We start from the raw sequence: 27,601 nt of genomic DNA, 5'->3' as shown, positions 1-27,601 counted from the left end.
TCCTCCCAGCGCACAGCTGTCCCCACGCTCTGCCAGCAGAAGGGTCACGGGGTGTGCTCACGGGGCTCCCCTATTTCAGCTGCTGTTCAACCTAACCCATCCCACCTGCAGCAGCTCAGGGTGCTTGCAGGGTGGTCTCGAGCCAAGCTCTGCCACCAAGAACCAGAAAGGCAAGGATGTCTGCAAGGGCTGCGGGGTGAGCGTCCAACCACAGCCACATGGCAGTGGCCGAGAGCTAAACTCAAGCAGATATGTGTTGACTTCACCTGTCTGACCGCATGTGTTGTTGCTTTGTTTAAGAGATGCTGCTCAACGCCGTGACCTCCTTGTCCGGATGGTCCTGTGGTGGTGTGCTGGTTCTGGCGGGGGTAGAGTTAATTTTCTTCATAGTAGCTAGTATGGGGCTGTGTTTTGGATTTGTGCTGGAAACAGTGTTGATCACACAGGGATGTTTTTGTTGTTGCTGAGCAGTGCTGACACAGAGTCAAGGCCTTTTCTGCTTCTCACACCACCCCACCAGCGAGCAGGCTGGGGGTGCACAAGAAGTTGGGAGGGGACACAGCCGGGACAGCTGACCCCAACTGACCAAAGGGATATCCCACACCATATGACGTCATGCTCAGCATATAAAGCTGGGGGAAGAAGGAGGAAGGAGGGGATGTTCAGAGTGATGGCGTTTGTCTTCCCAAGTAACCGTCACGCGTGATGGAGCCCTGCTTTCCTGGAGATGGCTGAACACCTGCCTGCCCACGGGAAGTAGGGAATGAATTCCTTGTTTTGCTTTCCTTGCGTGCGGGGCTTTTGCTTTGCCTATTAAACTGTCTTTATCTCAACCCAAGAGTTCTCTCACTTTTACCCTTCCGATTCTCTCCCCCATCCCACCAGGGGTGGGGAGTGAGCGAGTGGCTGTGTGGGGCTTAGTTGCCAGCTGGGGTTAAACCACAACAGGCGTGCCCCGGGGAAGGGACACCTGGCATGGCTGTGGCTTACCAAACCCACGCAGGCTGCTTACTGTGCAGCAAAAGCATCCATGTGGAGTTAGAGTGCCATAGCTATGGCATTTTAACTTCTCACCTAGGTCATATTATAGCAGCTTCCCCATATAAAAAGCAAGCAGGAGTTCAAGGATACTATGCTTACTACTGGATCTCATTTTCCCTATAAACTCATTTTGTGCACAGTTTTAAACCCACTCCCTTCCTTTGAAGATGAACTGTTTGTCTAAAAGGGGTTATGTTTCTTCTCGTACTAGAGAATCAGTTAAGAGGGAAGTTTGTATTTTACTGAGGAAGGTGCCTTGAGAAGAGACTTAAAAAAAAAGGGAGGGGGGGAGAATCCTTTTCTTGCAAAAGGCTGACAGAAACTAAATCACGTGGTTTCTCAGCTTTGCCTGTGTAGTGAACTGACATTCCTGCTGAGGACAAACGAAGGCATGATGTGGTGCATTAGATCATATCAAGAATCAAAGAGTGCTTAAAAAAACAAGTGGGCAAACTTAAGTAGTGAACACATAGAAGTTCAGTCTGGCCCCAGGAAGATCTGCTTTTAGCTAGTTCATGCGATACCTGCTGAAGTGCAAGATACTGGTTTGCAATTTAAATACTGTGCTGGTTAGCATCTTTGCTTTCCCCATGTTTCCCTATTTTCTGCTTCATGGTGTAAGCTGTTGTGTAGCTTTGGGCAAGTCATTCAACCTCTTGCTTCCCATTTCTGCCGGTAAAATTGGGAACTTTCTTTGCTCTGTTTAAATCCCAGTCTCGGGAGTCACAGGCGACTGTCCTTTATTGTCTTTACACAGCCTGTTACGGTGAACACCTAACTTTGGTTGTTACTCTGGTCCTAAAACCGAAATAACGATACCACTGAGAGGGCGGCACTGACAGCAGCAGACACACGGGTGCCCGGTCCTGCTGTCGTACAGAGCACAGAGCATGCGGTGGCCACAGCGGAGGGATGTACGGTCTCGTACGTCAGGTCAAATCCTTTCCTCACACATTTCAGAGGAGATCTGAATGTTAAGGGGGGGCAGGACAGCAGACCTTCCTCTCCACTTAAACTCAGGGTGGGTGCTGTACATGGCTGTGTTGGCGAAGGTAATTTTTTTTTTTAATCCCAAACAAGAGAAAAGGTCCCTGATTGTAGAGCGGAAGATAAGAATGGTTTGACATGGAAGAAATCTTTCAATAACAAGGGACTCTTTAGCTTGAGAGCACTTAAGGGATGTCTGTGTTATTGGCGAGAATTTTGATGGCTTCTTTTTCACATCAGTTTTCAGCGTGTGTTTTTAGCAATCTTTACCCTTTTTGTGAGGTTGAACGGGTTTGATTGGATTCTATGCAATTAGTATACTGTGAGAGTTTGTGAGGATTTGCTTCAATTCTGAGATGATTTCTCTTTGTCTGCTTGTGGTTTTCTACAAATATCTGCGCAAGCGCACCATGATGGCAAAAGCATTTAAGGAAAATGAATGTCAAAATCCTGTGTGCTGCTACTGCTGGAAGTGGGAATTTAACTAAGATCTGCCAGCTTTCATAGTAAGAATTCTTGTATGCTTTTCAGAAAACAGAAGTTTAGTTGTTAGGGGATAGATAAGTCATGTTTCTTACGGGTGTTGAATTACAGAAAGCAAAAGCATTTAGAAAGCTGTTCATTGAATATGCTCAGAAAAGAAATCACAGTGGGTTGTGGTTTCTGAGAGCAGGAAAAAGGCCAATCTTTTGTCATAGGCTAATAAAATATATTAAGGATAAAGTCAGTAAAAGTTCTGTAGGAAATCCTCTGAAACCAGGGACGAATAGCAACTTATAGTCAACATTCTTAGAAAAATATAAAGTTAAGTCAAATATGAGACAAAATTACATTTGGCTTCCCTTTGTATTGCAAGAAAACTTGGCAAAGGCTGAGTATCCTTCAGAAGGGAGCAGTGCTTGCCACGGGTAAGCTCTGCACGGCTCTTCTGTGAGGTGAGCTCCTCCATAAACAAGTCACGAAACATTTCCTCGGTTCACGTTGTTGGTACTGAGAAATTTGTTCGGAAAGTAAAAGATAGCTAAATCAATGATTCCAAGTGTTTTCTAGCAAATGTTTGCTTTAGCACACGTCTAGCTTTGGGAGGGTGCCCAAACACAGAAACACCATTTCCAGCTCCCCTGGTTGGAAGGACCATTTCAGGCGGTGATTGAGCACAAGCCCACGGAGAGCTCCTTCCCCAAGCGCGAGCGTGGCTTGAAAGGACAGTTCTGAGGGAAGCGTGAGCTAACCCTCCTCTCTGCGGTGAGCCCGGTGCCAACCACAGCAATCCACGGACAAAGAGGAATAGAGAGCATGAAAAAGAGACAGTGGTGTCTCACGCTGGCACCTCCGGGGAACTGAACCGTGTTTGTGGAGAGAGTCTGAGACCGGTGCATTTCTCCGTCGATCTGTTCACTGTCTGGTTGGGGAGGGCAACTGCTAGCGCAGTAATTACATGCCGGTATTAGAAGCCCAACTTGCCTTTATGCTGGGTATCACAGTGACTTACATTTTATAAGCCTTCAGAAGGCAATACCTCCGGACTGCAGTCTTTGCCGGTGTGAGGATGAAGCCACTCCATGACTGACTTGCTCAAAGTCTTTGCCCACGTGTTTGCTCTCAGTGGGAGCAGATTGCTGGAGGTGAAGCTGTTGCATGCGAGAGCCTCGCCCCAGCTCCCCTTTCCTCTCCAGCGTGCAGGAGAACTGGTGCCCTACTGTGGCATCGCAAGACTGGAAACCAAAAGCCTGAGTCTGTGCTGGGTGAGTCACTGTCCTGCGAGGAACATTTAGGGGAAAGCAACCGATTGTTTAAGGGATGGCTGTGAGGAGAATGACTCGACTTGCTGTTTAAGTTAGAACTATTCATCAAAAAAATCAAGTATTCAGTGCTTCTGAAATCTTGTTATCTGTGAGATTTTTTTACTCTGAATTGCTGAATGATGATATTACTGCATTTTATACTATTTTTGGTAATAGTCCCGGTTGGAATGGTAGTCACAGCTTGAAAATCCCAGTTGAAAAACAGATTCTCCATGTTCACCCCAGAACCAAAATCTTTGGGGGCTAATTTAGGTTCAATGTTATCATACTCACAACATCGTATCTGCTCTAACTTCACCCTTCCTCCTCTGGCTCAAAGGGTTTGCATTCCTGGTTGTAGGTGAAACTCTCCGGCACTCCCTCCGTCAGGGAGGATATGGTGGGATGCATCGTTCTGGTGACGCCACTTTCCCTGTCTCTGAGGTGACGGATTGATATGTGACGGATTGATACGTGAGGAAAGGTGGTTGCTGAACCAGGAGATGCTAAAATGGATTGCACACTGGGGAAGGAAGGGGTGCAAAAATCTCGTGCTGTTGCCAAGTACTGTCCTAGTGTTTGATGAGTTGATCCATACAGCTCGAAAATCAATTTTCACCTTTTGCCTGGTAGTGCACCCGTAGCGAGGGTGAGAGCTCATTATGTCACTCATATCAAGGTCTGCCAGAAAGGATGAAAGGGATTTATACTTGTCCAAGTAACTGGTCCCTAAAATCTTGTCCTCAAGCCTGTATCGCTTTCCTTTTTACACTGGGAGAGTCCAGTCTAATCCGAATGCTCATGATCTTTGCCGGACAAGGATGGACTGGCAGTATGCCAGAAGCTGGAGTTGATCTCAATTTGCATAACACGGAGCAACTGGATCCATCTTTAACATGGAGGTCAGGCAGGTGGAGACCTACGCGCCTAGCCGGCTCCGAGCTGCCTGCGGGGGACATCTTCTGCCCTCCCCGTGATTTATAGCTGCCATTCAGGGAAGTTATTGTTTTTTTACTCGAAGTAGCTTCTGTGGGCTTATTTTTGTTAGAAGAGGATTGTTTGGAAAAGCAACTAAAAAGAAGCCTCCTTGATTTGACACCGTTTATGTATCACTGAACTGCTTGTTGCGGGGGCTGGGGAGGACACGCGGTACCGCCCCACCGCCCCGAAACTCCAGGAGCGAGGGGCTTTGCTCTCCCTGCCCTGCTTCGAAGACGGTCGGTGGTCTCGCTGGCCCCTTCCCGTAGGTCGTGTATAGCTCTGCCTGTGGAAACGATGCGTCTGGGCTGTGGGCGCCTGCGATCGCTCGCTCTCAGCTTGCTTTCTTCGAAAGGCAGTTTGGGGGGGGGTGGTGATGGGGTGGTGGCACGCGCCCCCGAGGTGCAGCTCCCTGACGCGGAGGCGGCAGGCCGGGGGTGACTGGGCTGTTTGTGGCTTTTCCTGACGAAGGGACCCATTCGGGACCTTTAATCGTTACGTTTTTTGCCAACAGTTTCCCTCAGCGGGTGCGCGGGTGGGTAGCACCGGCAAGGTCAGTTTACTACCCGGGCGCTTCCAGCCCGCCCAGCGGCGCTGGCACCGCGGCCGCCCCGCTGCCGCCTGCGCGCGCGGCCCGCCCTGCGGGGGGCGCTGCCGCCGGGGGCGCGCGCGGCCCGGCCGCCTCCGCCTGTCAACGGGGAGCAGCTGCTGCCCCGGGGCGCGGGCCGGCGCTGCGCCCTCCCGATTGGCTGCCGATGACATCACCGCCCCGGCGCCCGGCGGGCCGGCCACGCCTCCGTCCCCGCCCCGCCGCCCGCCGCCGCGCGGCCATTGGCCAGCGGGGCCGCCCGTCGCCGCCCGCCCCGCCCCCGCCGAGCCGTACATTTACGCGGTAGCAAAAGAGAAAGTAACGAGGATGGTGCGGGCGGCGCGCGGGACGCGGGGTGGGCGGCGCGCGCGGGGCAGCGGGCGCGAGACGCAGCGGCGGCCGCGCGGGGCCGCGACGCACCGGGCCGGAGCGCGCCGCGCCGGTGAGTGAGGGCGAGCGGGGCGGGGCGCCCCCCCCCCCCCGGGACGCGGGGCTGCGGGAGCCCGGGGCTGCGGGAGCCCGGGCAGGGCTACCGCGGCGGGGAGCACCGGCCCGGCCCGGCCCGGCTCGGCTCGGCCCGCCGCGCGGGTGGCGGCGACGCCGGCTCCCCGCGCTCGGGGGTAAAACTTCGGTTTCCCGCTCCTCTTGTGCTTCTTTCTTGTTTCCCCCGTCTCTAGCGAGAGGAGCTGGGTTATCTCCCTCGCTTATTTAATTTTTTTAATTGCATCAGGCGAAGACGCTCGGGGCTTGTTTATCCTTTTTCTAAACGGCGAAAAGGGCGAGGGGAGGTTTGGGAGAACAAGAATAGGCTGGAGAACCTCTCGGGTGAGCCGCTGCCGCCGCCGGGGCCGCTCCGCCCGGCACCGGGACCTCCGCCGTCACCGGGCGGGTGGGTCGCGGCACCTTTCCTTGCTCCGGAGGTGCCCGCGGGTTTGCTCCGGTGGCTGTTGGGGGGGGGAGGACGGCAGCGTCTTGCCGGCCGCCCCGGGAGGAGGTCTCGCTGTTCGGGATGGGGCATCTCCGTACCCCATATCGACGGGCCCGGTGCGAAGCTGGAGGGAGAGGCGAACCGGTGTTGCAAGCGCTCGCCCGCTTTTGGGGATTTGGTGGAGTTCGTGAAGTTGCTGCTAGGATGTGTTTTCCAGCGAGAGCCGCAGCTGCTCCGAAAGTTGCTGGGGAAGGGGAGGCACTGTCTCGGCTTTCTTAGGTTGTTTTGCTCTTGTTGTTTTCCTTCCCTCCCGAGTGGAAAGGAGGGGTTCCTAATCGTGTGTGTTGTCTCTTAGAAAATGACAAGCCAAAGGCTGGGCAGCCTGTGACCTTGGCTGGGGCGGAGGGGATCCCTCTTTCTAGAAGCTGTGAAACGTGCTGTGGAGGAGGGAACTACTGCTCCGGGACTGCTGGAGAACAGCAGCCTTCCCGGGCCTGGAGCTGGGGGCTTAACTGGGGCTGGGTTAACCTCTCCAACAGGGATGGAAGTGTGAGGCGCACACATACTTTTTGTAGAGATCTCCAGAACCTAATTTTCCTGTCTTCTCCTGGGTGTTTTTTGTTTAGCTTTACGTGTTCAAGTTTGTGACTGTCTCAGGGAATTTATTCACAAGCTAATTTTATTCCAGCTTGCTGGAAAAGTTGCATATCACCACTGACACATTCAGCTCCTGTGTGTTCCTCCCAGTAGTAGAGTCAGCCCGGTAGTTGCTTCCCTTGCAGTAAGCAACGGGAACAAGAGAACGTGCCTCTCTGTCACTATCAGTTGCATGCCTTGCAGCCTGGCGTTTCAGAATAGCTCAGCACCATCTGCATGTAGACAAATGCCTCCTCCTGGGTGTAGCTGCACAGTCCAGGCTAGTCGCGTGTATTCTGCATGCCATGTGCACACATGCAGATAGCTGAAGTATTTGCTGCAGGATTGGAAAAGGTTCTTTAGCAACTTATGTGAGCTGCTAACTGTCAGAAGGGGTTGTTACCCGTGGGTAATGGATATTAGCAAAGTGAGTTGTCGTATCTGTGGGCTTATGTGATTTCATGACCTGTTTTCATCACCTTTTTCTTCTTCCCATTCCCCCTCCCTTTTTTCTTTTGCAGGGTGATCTTGAGTTCTTCTTAACTTGCTAGTGCTCAGCCTCCTCATGCCTCCATCTCCTTTAGACGACAGGGTAGTAGTGGCACTTTCGAGGCCAGTGAGACCTCAGGATCTCAACCTTTGTTTAGACTCTAGCTATCTTGAATCTGCCTCTTCTGCCGGTGAGAGCCACTCCAGTCTGCTCGGCGCAGCTGTCGTGTCCCTAAAGACTGCTAATCTCACGTATATGCCCTCATCTAACGGCTCTGCACGCTCCCTGAGTTGTGGATGCAGCAGTGCCAGTTGCTGCACTGTGGCAACGTACGACAAGGACACTCAGGCCCAAACTCAAGCGAGCACCAGCAGCACCAACGCCGGAGCCTCCACCGCCTGCCCTGCCAACCAAATGGTCAACAGCAATGAGAACGCTGGCAGCTTGAGCCCGCTGGGCGGAGTGGGGAGCCCGGTCTCAGGCACCACCAAGCAACTCGCTAGCATCAAAATCATTTACCCGAACGATCTGGCGAAGAAGATGACCAAATGCAGCAAGAGCCACCAACAGAACCAAGGGCCTGTCATCATTGACTGCAGGCCGTTCATGGAGTATAATAAGAGCCACATTCAAGGGGCTGTCCACATTAACTGTTCTGACAAGATCAGCCGGAGAAGGCTCCAGCAGGGCAAGATCACCGTCTTGGACTTGATCTCCTGCCGGGAAGGCAAGGACTCCTTCAAGAGGATCTTTTCCAAAGAAATCATAGTTTATGATGAGAATACCAATGAGCCAAGCAGAGTAATGCCTTCCCAGCCACTCCACATAGTGCTGGAGTCACTCAAGCGGGAAGGCAAGGAACCCCTAGTCCTAAAAGGTAATCTTCCTCTTTGCCCACATGTAACCTCATGGTTTGCTTTGCAGCGCGTGTACTCTGGTGTCAGCCTTGCTGATGGCTGAACTTTGAAAGTGTCTGTTTATCTCTAGGAAGGCCTGCGTGCTTTGAGTCACCAGTAGCAAAGCAAATGCCTTCTGTGGACAAATCATGGAGCTGCTGGTAGTGGGGAGATGCTTGCTTTTTTCTGACTGTTGTCCTTGAGTAGCGGACGGGGTGGGAACTGGAAGGAGGAGGAAACATGCTTCCTGGTGTCTGTCTGTGCAGACAAAGAATTTCCCCCACTACTTGCTCTGAGTATTTATAGCCCAAGGGGCAGAGGTCCAGGAGGGTATACTTCTCTTTTAGCTCGTCAGGCTGACCTTTACTTAGCAGCCTTATTTTAGTCCATATAAAACTGAACTCGTAGGTGCTGGAGATGAGCAGTGGGAGAGTAGAAGAAGGGAGGAGAAAAGATGAGGGAGGCCACTTGGTCTGAGGCACTGCATCATGGACTAGTCAGCAAAACTTGAGGAGCAGTCAAGCCTTGTTTTGGTGGTATGGGGTCAAAATAATGGACAGAGGGAGATACTTCTAAAAAGTGATCTGAAAGTGTTGTGTTTACATGTATGCGTGCTTATATATGTATATGGTTTTCCTGTAAAGGCTTCTGTTTTAATGTGGTGTTTGGTCTATCCCTTAATGCTTTGGGGGAAACGAGCCCCTCCAATTAAGAAAGCATCCAAGGACACTTCCCTTTCTTCACTTGATTCTGTAGCTCCTATTTATAACAATGCTGCCCTCTAGATTGAGTCTCCTTTCCCCTGGGTGTTTATGCCATTCAGAGGCATGGTTGGCAGAGACTGGCTGTGGCACTGAGAAACTATGGAAGGATTTGTTGCTTGGCTCATACTGTATGTGTTTAATTCACTTAATTTTTCTGTACAGCTTACTACTTCCAACCTACACAATGTGGCAGGAGAATGGATTAGGCTGATAGTTTATCCCCTTTCCTCTGTTTGGTTTCATAGTTTTATAGGAGCTAAGGGTCCTGCGAGATCCTCCTCTGTGGATGTCTCTTGTGGAAGCTTAACATTGCACTGAACTTTCTCCTTGCTCCCAGCAAGCATATGGTCATGCTAGAGTTGCTTTGACACTTGCTACAGGTTCCTGGTATGCTTTTATTGAGTCTCTCAGGTCATGATGGTGCCCTTCATCTGTAAAAGAGGGAGAGGAGGTGCTTTGCAGAGTGAGGTTACCACTGAAGTCCCGTGTTTCTGGTGGTAGTCATTCTGTTGTACAGCCCTTGCAACTAGATGTATGGCTGTAGTCTGCAAGCCCTCCTATCCTTAGAAAAGGATGGTGGGATGCTGAAGGTGTTTTTCCTTGGTGTTTCTCTGAAAACACTCATGCTCCTGTAGACCTGTTTTTCAGTACCTGAAGTAAGATCCTGGCTGAGATGGAGCCATAGAGCCATTGCTGGGCAGCACGGAGCTGTTGGGCCCCGTGGGCAGGTTGTGGGCAGCCCACATTCCAACCTTCTCCTACCTTTTAATGCTGGTGGCTGCCCCTGGGTGTTGTGCTGGATTTAACTGAGTGCTTGTGGGATTGCTTGCATCGCTTCTGGTTTTCAACCACTGAGAAATGTTAGCATCTGCCTTGAAGACCTGCTTAGCAGAAATCCCCTCCCCAAACTGTTCTGCCAATAGATCTGGAAGTGTGCTAGAAGACAGAGGAAACCCAAATCCTTTGCTTTTTGGATGTAGTGATCAGCGGGGCCAGAGCAGACCTCACCTTGGGGAAGCGTGTAGTGAGGAGCTCCCCTCCCCTCCTTTGAAGTGGGGCTCAAACTGGGGTTGAATGGAGTCTAGTGTATGATAAAGCAGCATTTAGGAAGGCTGTGGTTAAGTTTCTGAGCTGGAGGAGCGGTGCTGGAAGTGCTCGTTATTTAGTTTCACTTGTCAGGTAGCGTTTTTTCCATCATGCTTCAGTAGCTCGGGAGCTGGCGTGTGCACGCCCCTGGGTTTGGGCACCGAAATGAAACCGGGGGTAGCTGGGAAGCCCTCTTTGCCTCCATTTGTTATTTCGAGCAATTTCTCCTGCTCGCTGCAATCCGGTCCTAATTTATTGCTGGCCCATCTGATCCCCCGTGTTGTGTTTGCAAACACTGGTTGCTAGCCTGGCCGTCCAAGTTTATGTCCCCCTGATCCGGTGCCACCTTCTCCATGTTTGGTGCTGCCTGTCAGCCCGTGGCCCCGTTGCCGTTTTCGTGGCGCGGTGTCGTGTTGTGGGGCGAATCTGATCGGCAAAGCTGAGGGTTGAGTTACAGCTTTGGCTTACAGCACGCTGGGGTAGCAACGTGGCCCTGCCTGCATTTAAGTTTTAGGTGCCCGAGTCTTGTTAAGCAGCAGAGAAACTCTGTGCTGTTTCCAAAGGCCAGGCTGTGATCTATAGATAAACATATGTATGGGGCACCTTATTAGGCTCAAGTTAAAAAGAGGTGGCCTGATTTATTTTTAATGTAGCAGACCAATATATAAACTAGCACTGTGATGAGAGTCTTGGGGTCTTATGTATGCTGTGGTATGGGGCGATTTTAAGACCTCTGTTCCTCCCTTCTTATCCATGCCTCTCTTTGCTGCTTCCTTTAACATGGAACATTTTGGTTTTTGTCATAAATATAACATTTGCATAATTTTGACTTAAGCTCTTTAATAAGCAAATCTTTGCTTCTTTGTTCACAAGGCACAACAGCACTTGAGACAGGCATAAACCCCCTATTTTTACAAAAAGGAAAAGAAAGAATCATGTACTTCACAGTGCTGCTACATGGGCTCTAGCAGCCTAAGCTGTCAGGGCTGAAGCTGCTGCTCAGTCTGTTTGTATACAAAATAGCAGAAGTCATGTTTCCCTGCTGCACCCGCACACCTTCGCACTAGACCATGGTATTGTATGCTTAGTGAAACCTAAATGCGCTTTTTTTTTTGCTTAGTACTGGGAAGGAGAGGAGGGGAAAAAACAGTGATGTTTCACTGTTTCACACACAGCCCAGTGTCCCTTCTGCTTGAGGCCAGTGGCAAAGCTGTTGCTAGATTTGGGGAGGGGAGAGCATGGCAGTGCGGCCCCAGGCTGGCTCAGCAGCCCTGGCCCTCCTTGGCAGGGTTGTGCCCCTTTCTCTCCTGCAAACCCAATGGCGAGGCACGGCTGCCTTCCCTGAGCGCCTCAGCTCATAGCGAAAGTGGCCTGGAGTCTCGGGGGTTTGTGTGCTTGAGTTTGCTACTGGGACCTAAAAATAGGAAGTGGGAAATTCATTTGCATTCAGATGAAAAGTATTATTTTACCCAGAATGAAATGTTTAGGTTTGGAGTTGAGCATCTCTTTTCCAAGTTAAATTAAATCTACAAATGAAATGAAAATGAAAAATTGAAGCATCTGTGCCAACACATTTCAACAGCTTTTAACACAAGAGGAGTTGCCTTTGTCTCCCTGGCCGGCGTCTAGTGGTATTGTCTTCATCCTGCCCTTCCTCCCCGGCCTTCGAGCCCCAGCACCAGAAGCCTTGTGAACCCACTGAAGTCTGGTGTTTAGTTTTTAAAGGCTTCTGTGTTTGACTGCAGGGAAACACCAAATTCAAAAGCAGAGGTGCAAAACATAATTTGACGAATAATCTTCTCCCCCCCCCCCCCCCGCCCCCCGCATGCTGTAAACTGGTGGCTGGACTGCTGCAAGGGGGATGGGGAGGAACTGGCTGGTGGTGATAACAGCTGGTTGTTTCTCTGTTCTTGTTCCTGGTCTGAGGAGCTTATTTATGCTCTGGCTTTCAGTCTTCTCATTGCTCATCTAACAGGGAAATAAATGAAGTGACTTGCTCTCATTATAGTGGGGAGTATAAGACCTGCCAGCAAACCACTTCATGCTTTCTGCCACAGTCTAAGAATAGCTTCAGACCTCTTACCACACCGAAGTCACATATCAGTAAAGTTGATACAACTACAGAGGGACCGAGACACCTATAAAAGGAATAAGTACCTGTTTTATGTTGTCCCATGTTCGTGTAAAATACTATGATCGACTGCCTTTGGAATACCTGAGCTGGTCATAATCTGTTGCAAATACATTATTTATTATTATTAATTATATAATTTAACAGTGCCAGTGTTACTTTAAACCCTAATTGGATTACACTGCACAAGTGTATTTGAGAGTAAAACTTGACGCAACGGTCAACAAATCCAGCTGACCAACAAAACACGTGCCTGGCACTTACTTTCACTGGAGATCTCCACTGAATACTTATTAGGTCATGGTTATAATAGGAAAATGTGTATTTTTAAGTGTTAAGTAATGCGTGTGAAGCATCCAATGTGTTTAAAACTGAAGTGTGGTCCCTCTGTGCTGCAGAAGAAATCTGGCCCCATTAGTCACCGGGGGGAAAAAACTTCTGCTGGCTCTATTAGGGCTGAGATTTCACCTTCAGTTTTCAAACTCTGATTGCTGGAGCTTAAAGTATCTCTTTCTCCGCTGGAGTAGATAATCTTATTGGCCATAACGCTTGAAAATTGGTTGTGTGTGTGTCTATGCCTTTTGCATACAGATAAATTGGGGCAATAGTGTGGTTGGAGACCAGTCTTTTCTGTACTTCGAGGGGATACTTCTAAAGATGAATGTACCTCTAAACTTTGCCTATTCAACGGTAACGGAAAGTGTAGCATTTCCTCCCAGATGGTGGCATCTCAGAGTTCAAAGTGCTGGCTTGCACAGTGCCTGTCATGTTTTAACTGTCCTTGGGGTGGAAGAGAGCAATGACACTTCCTTGGAAAGAGAGGAACATCCTTACCCTGTTGGAGGTGAGACACTCTACTAGTAAAATCTTTATAGAGTTGCTTGCTGGTGTGTCTTCTGGCTTTTAATTCTTAAGGTGAGCACAGCCTTTTTGAGAGGCTCAGGGTGGAAGAGTAGCTGTATTTGAGGTTTGAGTGGTGTCTGGATGTTAATGGATACAGATAGACTTTTTTTTTTTAGGACCTTCCAAAGCAGCAGCAGCCAATATTTTTACTATGCTTAGGAGCACAAAAGTCTTTAGCAAGATTACCTTGACTTTGTTATGTATTTGAAGTGGGGGATCAGCCACTTGTCTTTAGGCTGTGACTCTTTCTTTACTCTGTGACAAGCCACATTATAATTAGGTTTTTTATTTAGGCAAGCAACTCTGAAGTGAAGAAATACCATAAATAGGAGCAGCATGCACGCAGTCTTAACATTTGTCTGTTTTGCATGTTTACCAGCCAACCAGGAGGGAAATATTTCTCAAGTATTCAGTATGGGCTTGCAGGGCTATAGAAGTCACGCTGTTTAAAGAAATGGATTATGGTAGTCTGAAGATGATATAATGCATTGTCCCTTTGTGCATAAGATAAGATTATGCGTGGATCCTTGGCCTTGTTGGGAAGTCTCTGGTGGGCCTGGGAGATCACTGGCTACAGAAATCACAAGGCTGACCTGAATTTTTGAGAGCAGCTGTTTGCCTGGAGCTTTGTTTCTGGGTACTCACCTGAATCTGTCTTCAGTGTTTTTTGAACACCTCTGTAACTGTAAAAGTTAAACTTCTTTTGATGTTCTTGTTATCACAAAGGTGTTTGGTAAGCTGGGGCTTAAAGCAGAGCGGTGGATGTCACCTTTCCCCTTCTCCCCTAAAAGTCAGAGCTGGCAAAGAGTCCTGTTGAGAGGAGGCTGGGTAAAAGTGCTGTCTTGAGCATTGCACTCGCTTCAGCTGGCAGGTCTTGCAGGTGGCTGCCTTTCACCTGGTCTTGATCCAATGAATGTTGATGGTTATGGTGGTAAAGCTCATGTGCACCAGTGCCTTTGGGTTCGGCCACCAGTCCTGGCTGTGCCTCTCAACGCACCCTGTGTGGCGGCAGAACGGGGGGCTGCTGTGAGGAGGAGGCATGGAGGGGTTCAGCAGGGTTATTTCTGCAGCTGGAAAGTCCCAGGGTGCTTGTGGTTTCTGTGCGGGGTGGCTGATTGATGCTCTGTGCTTCAGTAGTGAAGCTGTGGGGTTTGTATTTTTTTTTTATGCCTTGTGACTTTTTAGTACAGGAAACTCTTTGCTTCAATTAACATCTATGATTAAGGCAACTTCATGTCTGGAAGCATCTCAGCCCACTGGAGGTTTTGGTGTGTCCTCCCCTGCTCTGAAAGATGTTGGTTTCCCCAGGAGCACATGTCCCTCCAGAAGGTAGTCTCTGACTTGGTTCTGGACCTGTACAGCAGCATTTTAGGGCTTGAAGGACAGGAGGGAGGAAATGGGAGAAGTAAGTGTCTCTTCTGTGTGGTGCAGAAAGGGGGTGATGTGGCTAGAGGGATAACTATGTCTAGATAGCAGGGCAGTCTCGGGGCCAGGGGAGCTCTGGCCAAGGCCATGCAATGGTCATTCTCCCGCTCTGTGACTAAGCACGCACAACAGACTTGCTGTGAAGCCTTGGACAAGTCATTTTAATCTGTCGGGGTTTTCTTTTTCTGTCCTCTGCACCGTTTGTAACACTGAGCTCATCTTTCTTGTTGCCATCAGGGTTAAGTGTGGCTGACTCAGGTTCATCCACTGTCACAGTGGTGCCCTGGAACAACACAGCTGCCTGTTGCAGAAAGTTGGGGAGAGGTCTGCAAGCACCCCCTTCCCCTCCTCCCTTAAAAGTACATCTTTGCTAAAGTAATAACCTGTAGGCTCTGATTTGCCTCTAAAGGGTTTTTGTTCTTTTAAAAATTCAAGGTTTGTTTTCATGTCTTTCTCTGCTTGGATAAGCAGGTTACCTCCTTTCTAAAGGAAAGCCACTCCCAGTGAAGAGACCAAGATCCAGAAGGGGCACAAGCTTATGATCTCCTGGAACTTATTTTTTTAGTGATGCCCTGAAGAACATGTCCCAGGGGAGTGTGTGCAGGGAGACCTGAGCCAGCAAGTCTGCGGGAAGCAACGGGGACCTTGTAGGTCTGGGTGCCACTTAGTCCCTCTTGTCCTGAAGGAATGAGCCTCCGATTGCTGCTGCTTGGGGCAATGCTAGTCTTGTCTAGCTCAGCTACACCCACAACTCCCTTGGCTGGGGTCCAGTCAGCTCATGTGTCCCCTGCACTGGGCTCTCCCCACCAGAGGGGTCTGGGGTTAGCGTCGTCAGGGTGACTATAAATCTGTCATCACCTTCCGCAGGGTGGGGGGAACATGAATGCACTCAGTGGGTGGGAGGGCTTGGGAGCCACTGCTCACACTAGGGTTTGCTGTTTTGCATGTATGCATAACTCTGTTGCCAAAATAATGGCTTTGAAGGAGGAAATTGGAAAAATTAAATTAAAAAAAAAAATTATGTGATGTGAACATGTTGGTTCCAACTCTTTTACTATGCTCTAGCTTTAGAAAGCCTACAGCGTGCCTGGGTTAATTCCCACTTGATTCACTGCAACAGAGAAGAACCACTTCTAATTAAAGGTAATAAGAAGAACAAATGTTACTCCTTGTCCACACACAAATTATCATATATGTATATTATTTTTCATTACAATGGCTTAGAGATTTGGAAAAAAGGAGATAACTTGCAAGCTTCTGTCATATCAGGCAAATTGGTTGTCTCCAGTTTATTATGCCAAAGTGTGATATTAAGCTGTATGTAAGCAGTTGACCAGTAATATTGTAAAGCAAAAGCTGTTAGAGCAGTTGACCTGTACTGTGTTGGTGATGGGCTCTAATTCTTCTTGGTCTAATTACTCTTGGTAATGGGAGTCTGTCTGCTCAGTTGATGGAAACTAAGAAGCCGCCTTTTGCCACTGCTTAGAATTTGTGGGTGTACTTTAGGTACAAAACCACTTAATGTGATTGTTTAACATGAGGTTAATTTTAGGTTCATAGGTGTTTGTGTTAGTCCTATAAGGCAGCATGACATGTCTGTTGAGGGATAACACAGTGCTTATGCTTCCTGGGAAACGCTGCTGTTAACTCACTTGTGGAGACAAGGAGACCCGGGTTGGTTTAGCTCTGGCTGAAGAGATTCCTTGTTTGATTGCTATTTAGCTCTGGATTCTGTAAATGTGTCTTTTTTTTCTTCTTCTTTCCTTGACTCTGGAATACATGGATGCAAACTGGGTCAACTTTCTCTTGGCCTTTGGGGTTTTTAGGGTCTAGCCTTGCCTCCCTGACCATTAGAATTGGGATTTAAGTGCCAGCAGGGCTAGCCCTGAAGTTTGTGTCAGTGTGGGGGCTGGCTTGCACCATGCTAGTTCCAGTAATTTGCTGCTTTTGTTTTTGGACAGTGTGGCACTGGAATATGTCAAGACAGCACCCTTTATTTTCTCTGGGTTTTCTTCATGTGCTTTGAAATACCTTGCTGGAAAGTGTCAAATCAGAGTCAGTTGTTTCTATTATTTCTAGCCAAAAGGATAGAAACTCTTCACTTAAAGAGTTTAGGTCCAGCAGGAATGGATGGCACTGCCAAATGCTGGTGTGGTATATCAGCACCCTGTTTTCCTTTCATACTACGGCAAATGTTGCTGGTGTTTCTGATGTGGAGGAGCAGTGGTTTGGACTGGAAAAGAGCCTGTGTTCATCCTTGGGAGAAACAGAGCAGCCTGCTCTGTTACAAAGAAGCTGTCCTGAAGAGGTTGCCCTTAAAAGGGTAAAGTGAATAAATGGATGGCTGAACCATGAAAATGTCAGTGTTCTCTAAAATATACGAATTAAACACTCCTACGCATCCAGGACTACAGATGTCTGACACAGTGCCGGGACCCTTCTTCCTCTTCAGATGCGCTGAGCCAAAGCCCGCTGCGTTGCGCTCGTGTGCAATCACACCGGCTGCTGGCTGTCTCCAGGCCAAGTGGGCTAGTTGCTTGAGGGATGCACGTGGTGATGGGCAGGGAAAGAATTGGTAATAGGTTAAAAAACAAAACAAACCTGGTGTTTTGGGCAAATCTGATCTGCTCTGCCTCTGTCTGTGAAAACAGACTTGTAGCTTTTTGTCAATATAAAACCATTTGTGGTATCTTTATTGTATTAAAATAGTTTCTGTTCCCTCCCCCCTCACTTCCCCTGCCTCTTTTGTACATAGCTTTAGCATTTCTTGATGACCTTTTTGTTAATATGATTTCCAGTGGGAGCATTTCACAGTAGAAGTATGTATTCCTTCAGGGTTTATGCTGACATTTCCAGTGATTATTTAATTGGACTTCATGTTAGCCTACATCCCCACGGGAACGCATACTTTTGCTATGAGAAGTTGTAATGTGTCTAATTTTGAGTTTCTGCTATAAATGCTTGCCCTCCAGGGAGGGTAAGTCCAATCGTCGTCTGTTGCTGCGGAATCGTCACTGTAGTGTGTTTGGGATGTGGGGTTTCTTGTCTTGTTCCTAACTACATTATTGTATAGCTTAATCCTCGTACCAAAACTGAGAGCAGGCCTTCTCCTCTTTCACCTTCCTGACCACTCCCCAAGGATAACTCAGTGCTTTGAAGGATGCTGTCATGTGGTTTATTTTCCTGTGAATATGCTCTTTTTTTTTCTTTCAAATGGGCAGACTGCACTCACTCAGCATAGGGGGATTTCCGGTTACAAGCTGGAACCAGTGTCTTGAATTCAGATATGCGGTCCAGAAGTATTCACAGCGACTTCTGGACAGGCTGGTGAGTAGTCCAGAAGTTGGAGGCACCTCTTGGAAAAGCTGGCAAGTAAGATAGGGGAGGGATGTGTGGGATTGGCATGGGTGGCCTGCGCCCAAAACTTAGGGTCTGAGGAAAAAACTAAGTTTAAGACAAAAAAAAAAAATCTGAAACTGAAATCCCAAGAAAGGTTCGCTAGTGGCAGGTTAAAAAAAAAACCTTGTTTCTAATTGGAACTAATTTGAATGATTTAGTGGTCCTCAGAAGAAAAGGGAAGGGGTGAGAGCTGATGGTGGAAAGAAGCAAGTCGTGTTGTGGTGTGGTAGGCATTGGGGGTGACAGTGTGGTTGAGAGCAGGTGGTGGCGAGGCAGGAGGAGCTGGGAGTGGAGCGGTGCAGAGCCAGCACCTCTGGCACAGCCTGGCAGGGGAAGGGGCTTTCAGTGACCTCTCTCCTGCCTCCCTGGGACGTGTCCCTAGGGCAGCCGGCCGTGCTGTGCCTGGTGTCAAAGTACAAAATAAGAGTAGATGAGACCAGGGACTCCAAAGGCCAGTGAGAGAGGATGTGCTGTGGCAAGGGGCATGAGCCATAGCGAGATGAAATTGGAAATAACATGCAAACACGCGCATACGTGCCTTGATACTGCGGGGAAACCTTTCCTCTTTATCCAGTGTCACACTCTTGACTTCTAAAGGGACCTCAAAGCGGTTGTGTCAAGGATGTGCTTGTAACTCCTCTAGGCCAGAATTTGTGTACAAACCGACCTCTCAGGATAGTTCCCACATGGGAAAAAACCCAACCTTGCAAGTTCTCTGGAATGCAGGGTTTTGCCTTTTTTTGAAGTGCCGTTGGCAGCTCAATTAGAGGGAGAGACTAGACTAGACTGAGTGTATCGAGGTGGAAGCTGTTCTTTGTGAACTATGTTTACTTTTATTTTTTCATGTTTGTTTAAAGCTTAATCTTTGCGGCAAGGCTGATGCTGAATGCCGTGTGGGCGACAGGGAAGGAAACCCTGCAATGAGTCTTTTGAACCTCCTGCAGACAGGTGAGAAATACACTTGCAGGACCAGAAAGTCAGACTTATTCTACTTGCTAGTAGCAATAGAAGTAGGAAAACCTTCAGTTACGCCTTTGATTTTTGGAAAATGGGGCAATGTGGGTTGTTAAGGTAAATGTGGATACTTATGTTGTAAAAGGATGGATTTTTTTTATTTCCTCCCTTTCTTTAACAGCAGGAATGGTAACATGTAAAGCAGTCCTGGTGTCGCTGTGGTCTCCTTGTACTGCAGAAGGCTGGGCTCCCCTCTGTTGTGGGCTTGACCTCACATAAATCTCCCTCCAGTGTTTTAAAAACAAACAAAAAAACCCCCACAATTTCCTTGAAATCAAAGGAGCAACTCCTAATGTCACCTGGGTGAGTGTGGTCTGATAGGTCCCCACCCCTTTTGACAGAAGGGAGTTGCCCTTCCCATCTCAGCTTCCCGCTGTCTGGGCCAAATACAATATTTTCAACCATGTCGAGCTTTCTACAGCAGTGAGGGCAAGCCCTGAGCGCTGCTCAGCAGCAGCTGTGGTGAGGAGAAGGACATCTGTCTTGGAGAGTAGGAACATTCCTACGGTGACCTACTTGGATTAGCCCTGTTGCCCTAGAAGAGGTGTGGGAAGCATGGTTTGCCACAGCGTGCGGAGCCCTGCTTGGACACGGGAAGTGGCTGTCTTGTGTTGTTTAGGGAATTTGGGCATCCCTTCTTTCAGCACCTCAGGATGAACAGAGAATAATCCCCAGTATGCACCATGAACCGTCTTTGCTATGGCTAAAGTGGTGCCAGCAACAGCTGTGGGAAAGTGTGATGGTTAGATCTTCCACCGCAAGGTGGTTTTAGCTCTTGTGCTCTATGGGTGCACTGCCAGTGCCTCCATGCCCTCCCTGGTAGTGCCTTTGGTACCCAGTAGATCTACCCCTGCTTCAGGCTAAGGGAGTACTGCAAAAGAAATATGGAGAGTTAGGTGCTTTTCTCCTGCTTTTACTCTTTCCGTGTCATCTGGTGGTGTTGGAGATAAGGTAGTGGGCCTTTGATTTGGTTATGGCCCAGATACAAGATCCTTTGTGCACAGCCATAAACCTCTGCAGATGTGGCTGTGTTTGTCAGTGGTATGAAGAGATGGTCTGGGTGGTTGCCCACATCCTGGGAGTGGATTTGGCGTATACTGGATAAATTCTGCTTCAACCTGTACAGCTTCAACCTCTTTTCCTTGGTGGAAGCAAGCAAGCTGTGACGGATTTGCTGCTAAAAGCGAACCTGTGTCGGACAGGGAGTGGTGTCCCTTGGAGTGCCTCTGTGCTGGAGCTTGCTGGTTCCCCTTGCGTGGCAAAGCACTCCTACCGTAGACCTGTGACACTTGAAGCTACTGCCTTCAAGTAAGCTCAGCCAGCTTCGGCCCTTTGTAAACCTGTCATATGAAGGTCAGCACAAGGAAAGTGATGCTACCGACCTGCTGAAGCCAGTGGGGACTGTAGCCTGAGCCAAAGGGGAGGAATATGTGACGGTAAGGAAAAAAGATAAGCCAGCACGGTGCTCAAAGGTAAGTGCATCTCACCCGAGCATGGTGCTACAGTCCACAGCATGCCCTGCTGTGGTCCAGGAGCAGCCTGAATGCTGGCAGTAAAGCAGTGGTGGCTCAGCACCAGTGTGCCACCCTGCAGCAGGATCTCTAGGCACCACTGGCAGCATAGCATGGGGGTGGCCCCGGGGCCCTGACCCTCCTGCCCAGGTGGGGAAGGGGTGCAGCACCAGGTGGGTGAAGCAGCTGGCAGTACCTGGCCTCTATTCTTACATGCCGGAGTCACGTTTGCTTAACCTTGAGGCATCCTGCACTTTGAATCAACTTGACACAAAGTCATCTGTTCGTTAATAACACGGGAACAGTTTAATTGTTGTCTTAGTGGAAAAATACATGAGACTGTCATCAGCTGTTGCTTCTGGCAGTGCTTTTCTGCAGTAATGTAAATAAATGAGGTCACAGGTTTAAAGGAACAGGCTGTACTTGCACAAATTCAAAGCGTCATCTTAAACAGATATACACCAATTGTCCGAATAGCTCTATCCTGCACCCCAAATGATAGCTGTAACATTTCAACCTTAAACACACTCAAATGCAGCCACAGGAGCTCAGTTTGCTGTGTTGGTACTGACAGGGCACATGCTGAGTGGGTGTTTTAAAACTTTGGCTTCATTCCTGAGCGAGCAAAGCTCTTGGTGGCCGGAACCCCAGTATCACTGAATTTTCCACTGCTCCCCCCATGAGAGCCCAGCAACTCAAGAATAGGGGAAGTTAGACTGAGCATCTCTTCTTCTGATACTTCACAGCATCCTGGGATTTCTGCTCTTGTTGCGCACGCGCGTGTGTTGGTTTTATTTTTTGAGATGGCTTTGTGGTATTGTAATCGAGGATGAGCGGATCCAGAAATCCTCCTGGACAGCTTTGAAAGCTGTATAAAAGGTCTGTTTGTCTCCTGGGACCACGTGTTCTGTCTAAATGTGGATCCCTCATCTGCAGTCTGTCATGTATAAAAATATGTTCCTGTTTGTAATCGTAGCGGGAACACCCAGTACCTGCCACGCTCAGAACAAAGTATGGCCATGCTGATGAGGTAATGCAAAAGTATTGCTTTATGGTGAGGGTATTTCATGGTAACTGCCTCTCTATAAGCTCCCTCACTACAGGGCGAACAAGGTCGCTCCCTGTACTGTGGGGTAAGAGCCTGTTTCTAGGTAAGAGGCATACTGCAAATCTACCAAAACATATTGTAAACCCACATCCTAGTTTGTATATAGTCACACAGCCATAGAACAGCAGTGATGGTTGAAAGAGGTGCCAAAGGAGACACAGAGGAGGAGGACAGGTGTTACTGTACTACTTGTACTTTAATTTTCAATCTTCTCTTAAAAAAAAAAAAATTACTTCTATGAAATGTGTGTGGGTAAGGCTTGTTTTTCTTGCTTTCTTTGAAGGTGACTGTTTCTATTGCAAGGTCATGGTCACTTGTAAAAGCTGGTTGCCTAGTTTCTGCTATACCTTCTGTGCCTGTTTTGCATTGTATTTGCCCTCTTCTGATGGCGAATGACAGACGCCATGTTTGGCATGGTTTTATGCAAGCACCATGCTGCTTGTCTTTTTTTATTTGTTCAGAGCTGCTCTGGCTCCTGTCCAGCTGCTCACCTGGCCTCGTAGCGCTGGTGCAAGCCCCAGGCTCCTGGGTGGCTTCGGAGCTGGGAAATCTGTGTGCAGCTGCTGCCTGGGTGCTGCTCAGCAGGGGATTTTGAGGAGCATTAAGCGATATGTTTACGGGCAGATGGCAGCAAAGAACTCAAACAAGTATGAATAGCTGGAGCATGTACGGTGCTGACTTGAGACTTCCTAAAAGTTTTGATGTCTTGAACAATCCAGTCTGTCGCTCACTAACTGTTCTGGCAGGGCAGGATGCTGGAAGATGTCATGCAGTGATAACTACAAAAACATCTGGCTCTTGTATCAGTGGTGAGCAAGAGCCCTCGGTCTTATGTTGCGTTCCGCTAGAGAGCAGGCAAGGCCATCTGCCATGAAGGGTCCTGCTTCACTGATTCATTTCCTTATGGAAGAAGTACCTTGGGTTCCCCAGTGTGCTGGGCATCCTTGCATGTCCATCTTCATTCAGATTTGGGTAGGTTCAGTCCCCCCTGAAAGCCTGCCCGGCAGCTGTTTTGGAGCAGAGTGTGCACAAAAGCACTTGGTATGTTCTCCGCATCCATGCGTGGGCTGCGTCAAACTGGCTGGGTGGTTCAGGCTTTTTCCCGTACTTTGGTTATTAAAGCTATGTGGTATGTTTAAAGCTAGAAGAGACAGGTTACAAGCATGACGTTCTGTAGAAGTGAACATTGGTGGCTTATCTAGCTGCTGGCATTTTCATTTGTCACTGAAGGTGGCTACGCAGCTGAGTCTAGGCTTCATGGCTGTTGTTCAAACTGCACTGCTATGCATGCTAATGGTCTTTCCTGGTGGATATATTATATTGCCTCTCTGCTTAGGCTGCCTGTATATGATGAATATTTGCATATTGCAAATAGCAGCTGAAAAGCTGCTTTCAAAATGCAGCTTACTTTTGTGCTAGTGAGAGGCTTCTGCCAGGTTGTGCTTCTCCTCCACACTCCCTGTTAACTGCCCTCTGTAACACTCGCTTCATGCCCCAGGTTTAGGAAGGCTTGAGCAGCTTCAACCACAAAACAGCTTCTGTTACAACCACAAGTGGAGTCTCTGCATCCATGCCTTGAGCTTCCTTGTGATCTGGAGTTGCTGTCAGTAGCAGTGATATTAAACTCGGCAAGGACCAAGACATGAATTGACTCTTAAACCAGGCTTGCAGTAGCTATGTGTTGGTCTCCTCTCTGGGTACAGCCTCTTCTCTCCCACCTCCTCTGCCCCACTGCATGAAGACTTTAAATGCTGAAATAGCAGCTGCTTGACAAAGGAATACAGATGCACTTGAATACCCTGTACATTGTGTTTACGTTCACGTGGAAAGTCCATCCCTCTTTGACTCTTTCTGACTAGTCATAATGAATTTTGCTTGGACCTTTTTTGGGAAGTAGTCTCAAACTTTAGAAAAACCTGAGCATTATGCATGCATGAGCTCCACTTAAATTACACTAGTGCCTCATAAATCAGCTAGGAGCAAGGATTGTGTGTGGTGAACATGGCGAGAGTGGATTAAGGGAACAGCACTCGTGAGGTGTCTGGATCCTGTTTTGGGACCTGCATGACTCATATGGCAGTGCATATCCAAGCTAAGCTCCTACTGTTGGCTTTAGAGTTCAGCTTCCCTCCATGACTGCATCTTGCTGCATCCTTTCTGGGTGCCAGCGTCCTTGTCCAGTCCTCCCTTGCTCACATGTCTAAGCCAGTTCAGGTTAGTAATCCTCTCCCCAGTAACGTGGTGTTTCAGGGATGTTTGCTCTGAGAGTTGCTTGGGTATGGTACTTTAAATATTGCTTGAACTGACTTTTTAACTCCCTACCCACATGAGGGAGGAGAACAAGGAGAGGGGCGGATGTGGACTGATGTTAGGAAAGGTGACCTCTTCACTGGCAAATGTCAGGAAAGAAATTGTGGGTGAAGCTATTGTATGATTGGCTACTCCACTTGTTTGGGTATCTTCCATGTGGCGTGTTTGCAGTCGCCTTCCCGTACTTTGGCCTGATGGTCCTGCTGGAGTGGTAGGGATTGCCCTGCACCTCTTGATCTTTTCTGGGTACAGTGATAACAGAGGAGCTCTGCACAATGTAATGGTCTCTTGTCATCTTCTCCCTGTTCTCATCTGCTGGACCAAAGCTCACACTGAGGAAGAGCTGGTAACAGGAGTAATAGTGTCTTCTGGCCAACAGCGCAGGCAGAGGCCCCAAAAGGAGGACATAGGTGGTAAGGAAAGAGCTTGCTCTAGACTCTCCAGCTCTGCTGTATCTTACAAGGCGGCTGGTGAAGCAGGATGGTGTCTGCCGTGCCATCAGTGTGTCCACATCTGAGTGATGAAGCAATGGGATACTATGCCCGCCTATGGTTGCTTACTCCCAGAAGGCTGCAGGAGAGGTAGAAGATGAGTGTTGGCTCTGGAGTCACAAAGCAACTTATTTTTCAGGGGTTTTATTGGGAATCCCAGCATGCTCTAGTTATTGTTTAAACAGCAATATTTAAGTTGAATGGATTGCTTGCCTGTGCAGAAGGACGGGAATGTGGGTTAGGGCTCAGCCTTTAGCCCAGACTCTAGGCTGGGGCTGTTGGTTTGGATGAGACTTCAAACATCTTCAGCTTGGGGACCATAGTCTTGTTTGTTTTCTTGAGTGGATTGAGAAGATTTTTCAGACCCGGTCAAGGCCAGGTGGTGCAGTTGGCAGTTGAGCTCAGATTTTTGTCTTTGCTCTTCCTTCCATCCTGCTCCCCTGTTGTAACAACTTTGCGAGTAGAGATCTTTAAGGCAGATCTGTTTGCTCTGTGTCCTGTAAACACCAGAAACAGCTGAAGACAAGCATGCTTTCGGGGGGGGAGAAATACTCTGTGTTTTGTGGGCAATTCGAGGATTTCTGGGAAAATGAGTTACTAGCAGCATGTGAAGGACAGAAGTCTGGACATTAAAAAAAAAAAAAAAGGCACTTGTATTAGAGAGGCTTAGGTGGTTGTAACCTAGTCTGGGTGCCTCATGCCTATTGAGTACTGTGTAGGGCACAAAGATGGTCCCTGGGTGGTGGGTCCCACCCTACGGGCAGGCGTGTGGACACTGGGAGTTGCAGCACTCAAGATGTAGGCATCGAAGCCCTTTGCTGTGTCTGATCCAGAGCCCGTGTGACAGCATGTTTTGCTCTGTTTTAAAATCTTCCTTCGCTAGATCACTGTGAAAGAGCATGGAAAAGACAAATAACCTCTTTTTTTAAAAAAAATAATATTATGGGAATGGTGGCATTTATTTTGGCTAGTGTAGCTCTTTCTAGTAACTTCAGCGTAGCTCTCCTCCCCCCCCCCCCGCCCAGGTTTTTTTTTTGGCTTGCATTTAACAAAGTGCAATTGAGTCTGAACACTTGGCCCGTCTTGATGCGGTGCATGACTCCAAGTATCCTGGTACAACATAAACGTGCGCCTTTGTGGGCGAGGCAGGGGGGATATATCATTGCATTTCTCCTTTTTCTGCCTCTTTCTTTTGGAGGAGCCACCTGTTAGCATTACATCAGCGGCTCCCAGGAACGCCGCCTCCTACCAAAGGCCTTACACAAAGTAGTTCTTCTTGTATTGTTTGCGCTCAAAGAGCTGATGTCATGCCAGCTGATGTCATTGTGTGCTTTGTGTAATTGCTATGGAAACCAGGCAGGTGGGGAGCCTGTGGCTGATGTAATTGCCGAATGAGGTGTAGAAAGAAGGTCTGCTTTTCTTGCTCCAGTTCTGTGGAGCCACCCTCCTGGAAAAAAAAAAGGGGGGGGGAAATGCTGCTTGAAAAATCCAGGAAGACGTGCAATAGAGCCAGGGGAGGCATGAGCCAAAAAAGTGACTTCTCCCTCCCCCCTCGGGTCCATTTTCCAATCCATATTAATGTCCTAAAAATAACTCTTGCTAGATATTTTCAGGCAACCAGGGCAGAAAAAGGAGAGCTGTTTGCCAGATGTTAAATGAGCACCTCAGTCGCTGTTAGGTTACGAGGAGCTGTTCTCTTTTGTTCAGCCGCACAAATGCATCTGTACCACTCCCCAGAGCGATGCTGGCGTGAACTGCACCCGCGCCCCCCCCCCCCCGGGGGTGTTGGATGGGGGGATGCTCTGCAGGGCTGCTCCCGGCAGGCAAATCTGCTGTGGACAGGTAAAGCTAAAAGACTGTCCCAGCTGGCTCGCTGCTCTGCTTTGGTGTGCTGCTAGCCCATTTGCTCATAGTTTTGTGATGTTTTCCTTCTTGGAAATATGCCTTTTGTTGTGTGTCCCCCCACCGCCTTTTGCTTCCTCCGACAGGCTTGTAGGTGAGGCAGCCCCAGCACACTGATGTTGCACAGAGGCGTGTTTGTCTGTGAGCCTGTTCCTTGGCACTGTCAGCCTTGTGGAGGGGAGGACAATGTGTGCCACTGACTCATGCCACCCTTGCCCTTGGCGGCCGTGCCTGGCATCGGTCACCTTGATGGTGGTGGGGACAATAGAGCCAGCTCCAGTCCTGGTGGCCCCAGCGTGTGCTCTGAAGAAAGGTGGGTCCAAAGTGTCGCTGACCTTGGTGTATAACCAAAGTATGTGCTTGGTCTCTCTTCCCAGGAGGACTCAGCGGTTTCAAGCAGAACCATGAAAACCTCTGCGATAACTCCCTCCAGCTGCAGGAGTGCCCAGAGGGGGGAGGAGGGGGCGGTGCGTCCGCTGTGCCCCCCACACTACCTCAGTCCATCCCCACCACGCCGGACATAGAGAATGCTGAGCTCACCCCTATCCTGCCCTTCCTCTTCCTCGGAAATGAGCATGATGCTCAGGACTTGGAGAAAATGCAGAGGATGAACATAGGCTACGTAATCAATGTGACCACCCACCTGCCCCTGTACCATTATGAGAAAGGCATGTTCAACTACAAGCGGCTCCCGGCCACTGACAGCAACAAGCAGAATCTCAGGCAGTATTTTGAAGAGGCTTTTGAGTTCATTGGTAATTACTCTTGACTGGAAATACTCCTGTTTGTTTGGGTTTTTTTACCTGTTGTAAGAATCTAGAGTGGATTTTATGCTTTGCTAACTACCCTGAAGGCTGCGTAAGGCCATATTTACTTTTGCTTAGGTTGTCAGAAATGCCGAGCACCTCATGTTTCTACTCCTCATCTCTGGCATATCCAGTTAAGTAGCCTGGGGGTACAATTTTTATCCATTGATAGTGATGTCTACCTCCGGGCTTCCAAATTCAGGAAACCCCAGAAAACTGAGACTTTTGTCATCCCCTCTTCTTCATTCCTTTGTATTCCTAGTTTCCACAGTGGCTTCCAGCCAATTTTTCATAGTAACTATTCTTAATGATGGCTGAGTCTTTCCTAACTTAATTTCCTGAGAAAACTGACAAACTTTAACACTTCACTTGTTCTACCGTTAGACTTAAGACTTCAGAGTGTATGTGTGGATGAGTGGATT

General features: G+C 48.7%; 1 protein-coding gene across 2 annotated transcripts in view; it reads left to right on the top strand.

The window, feature by feature from the left end:
* Window positions 1–27,601, top strand: part of DUSP10 (dual specificity phosphatase 10) — a 135,957-nt gene that overhangs the window by 103,064 nt on the left and 5,292 nt on the right. Inside the window, exons 1-3 of one of the 2 annotated variants that reach the window (XM_076334614.1) lie at window positions 5,780–5,821; window positions 7,465–8,310; window positions 26,751–27,128. In XM_076334614.1, coding sequence (XP_076190729.1) covers window positions 7,509–8,310; window positions 26,751–27,128 — 1,180 coding nt within the window. In that variant the 5' untranslated portion in view covers window positions 5,780–5,821; window positions 7,465–7,508. Of the gene's footprint in view, window positions 1–5,779; window positions 5,822–7,464; window positions 8,311–26,750; window positions 27,129–27,601 lie in introns of those variants that run through there. The other variant, XM_076334615.1, reaches the window with a different exon arrangement.

This window comes from Aptenodytes patagonicus, chromosome 3 (genome assembly GCF_965638725.1).
Source record: "Aptenodytes patagonicus chromosome 3, bAptPat1.pri.cur, whole genome shotgun sequence".
In the NCBI taxonomy this organism is placed as follows: Eukaryota; Metazoa; Chordata; class Aves; order Sphenisciformes; family Spheniscidae; genus Aptenodytes; species Aptenodytes patagonicus.
This window is presented reverse-complemented; position numbering and strand designations above follow the sequence as displayed.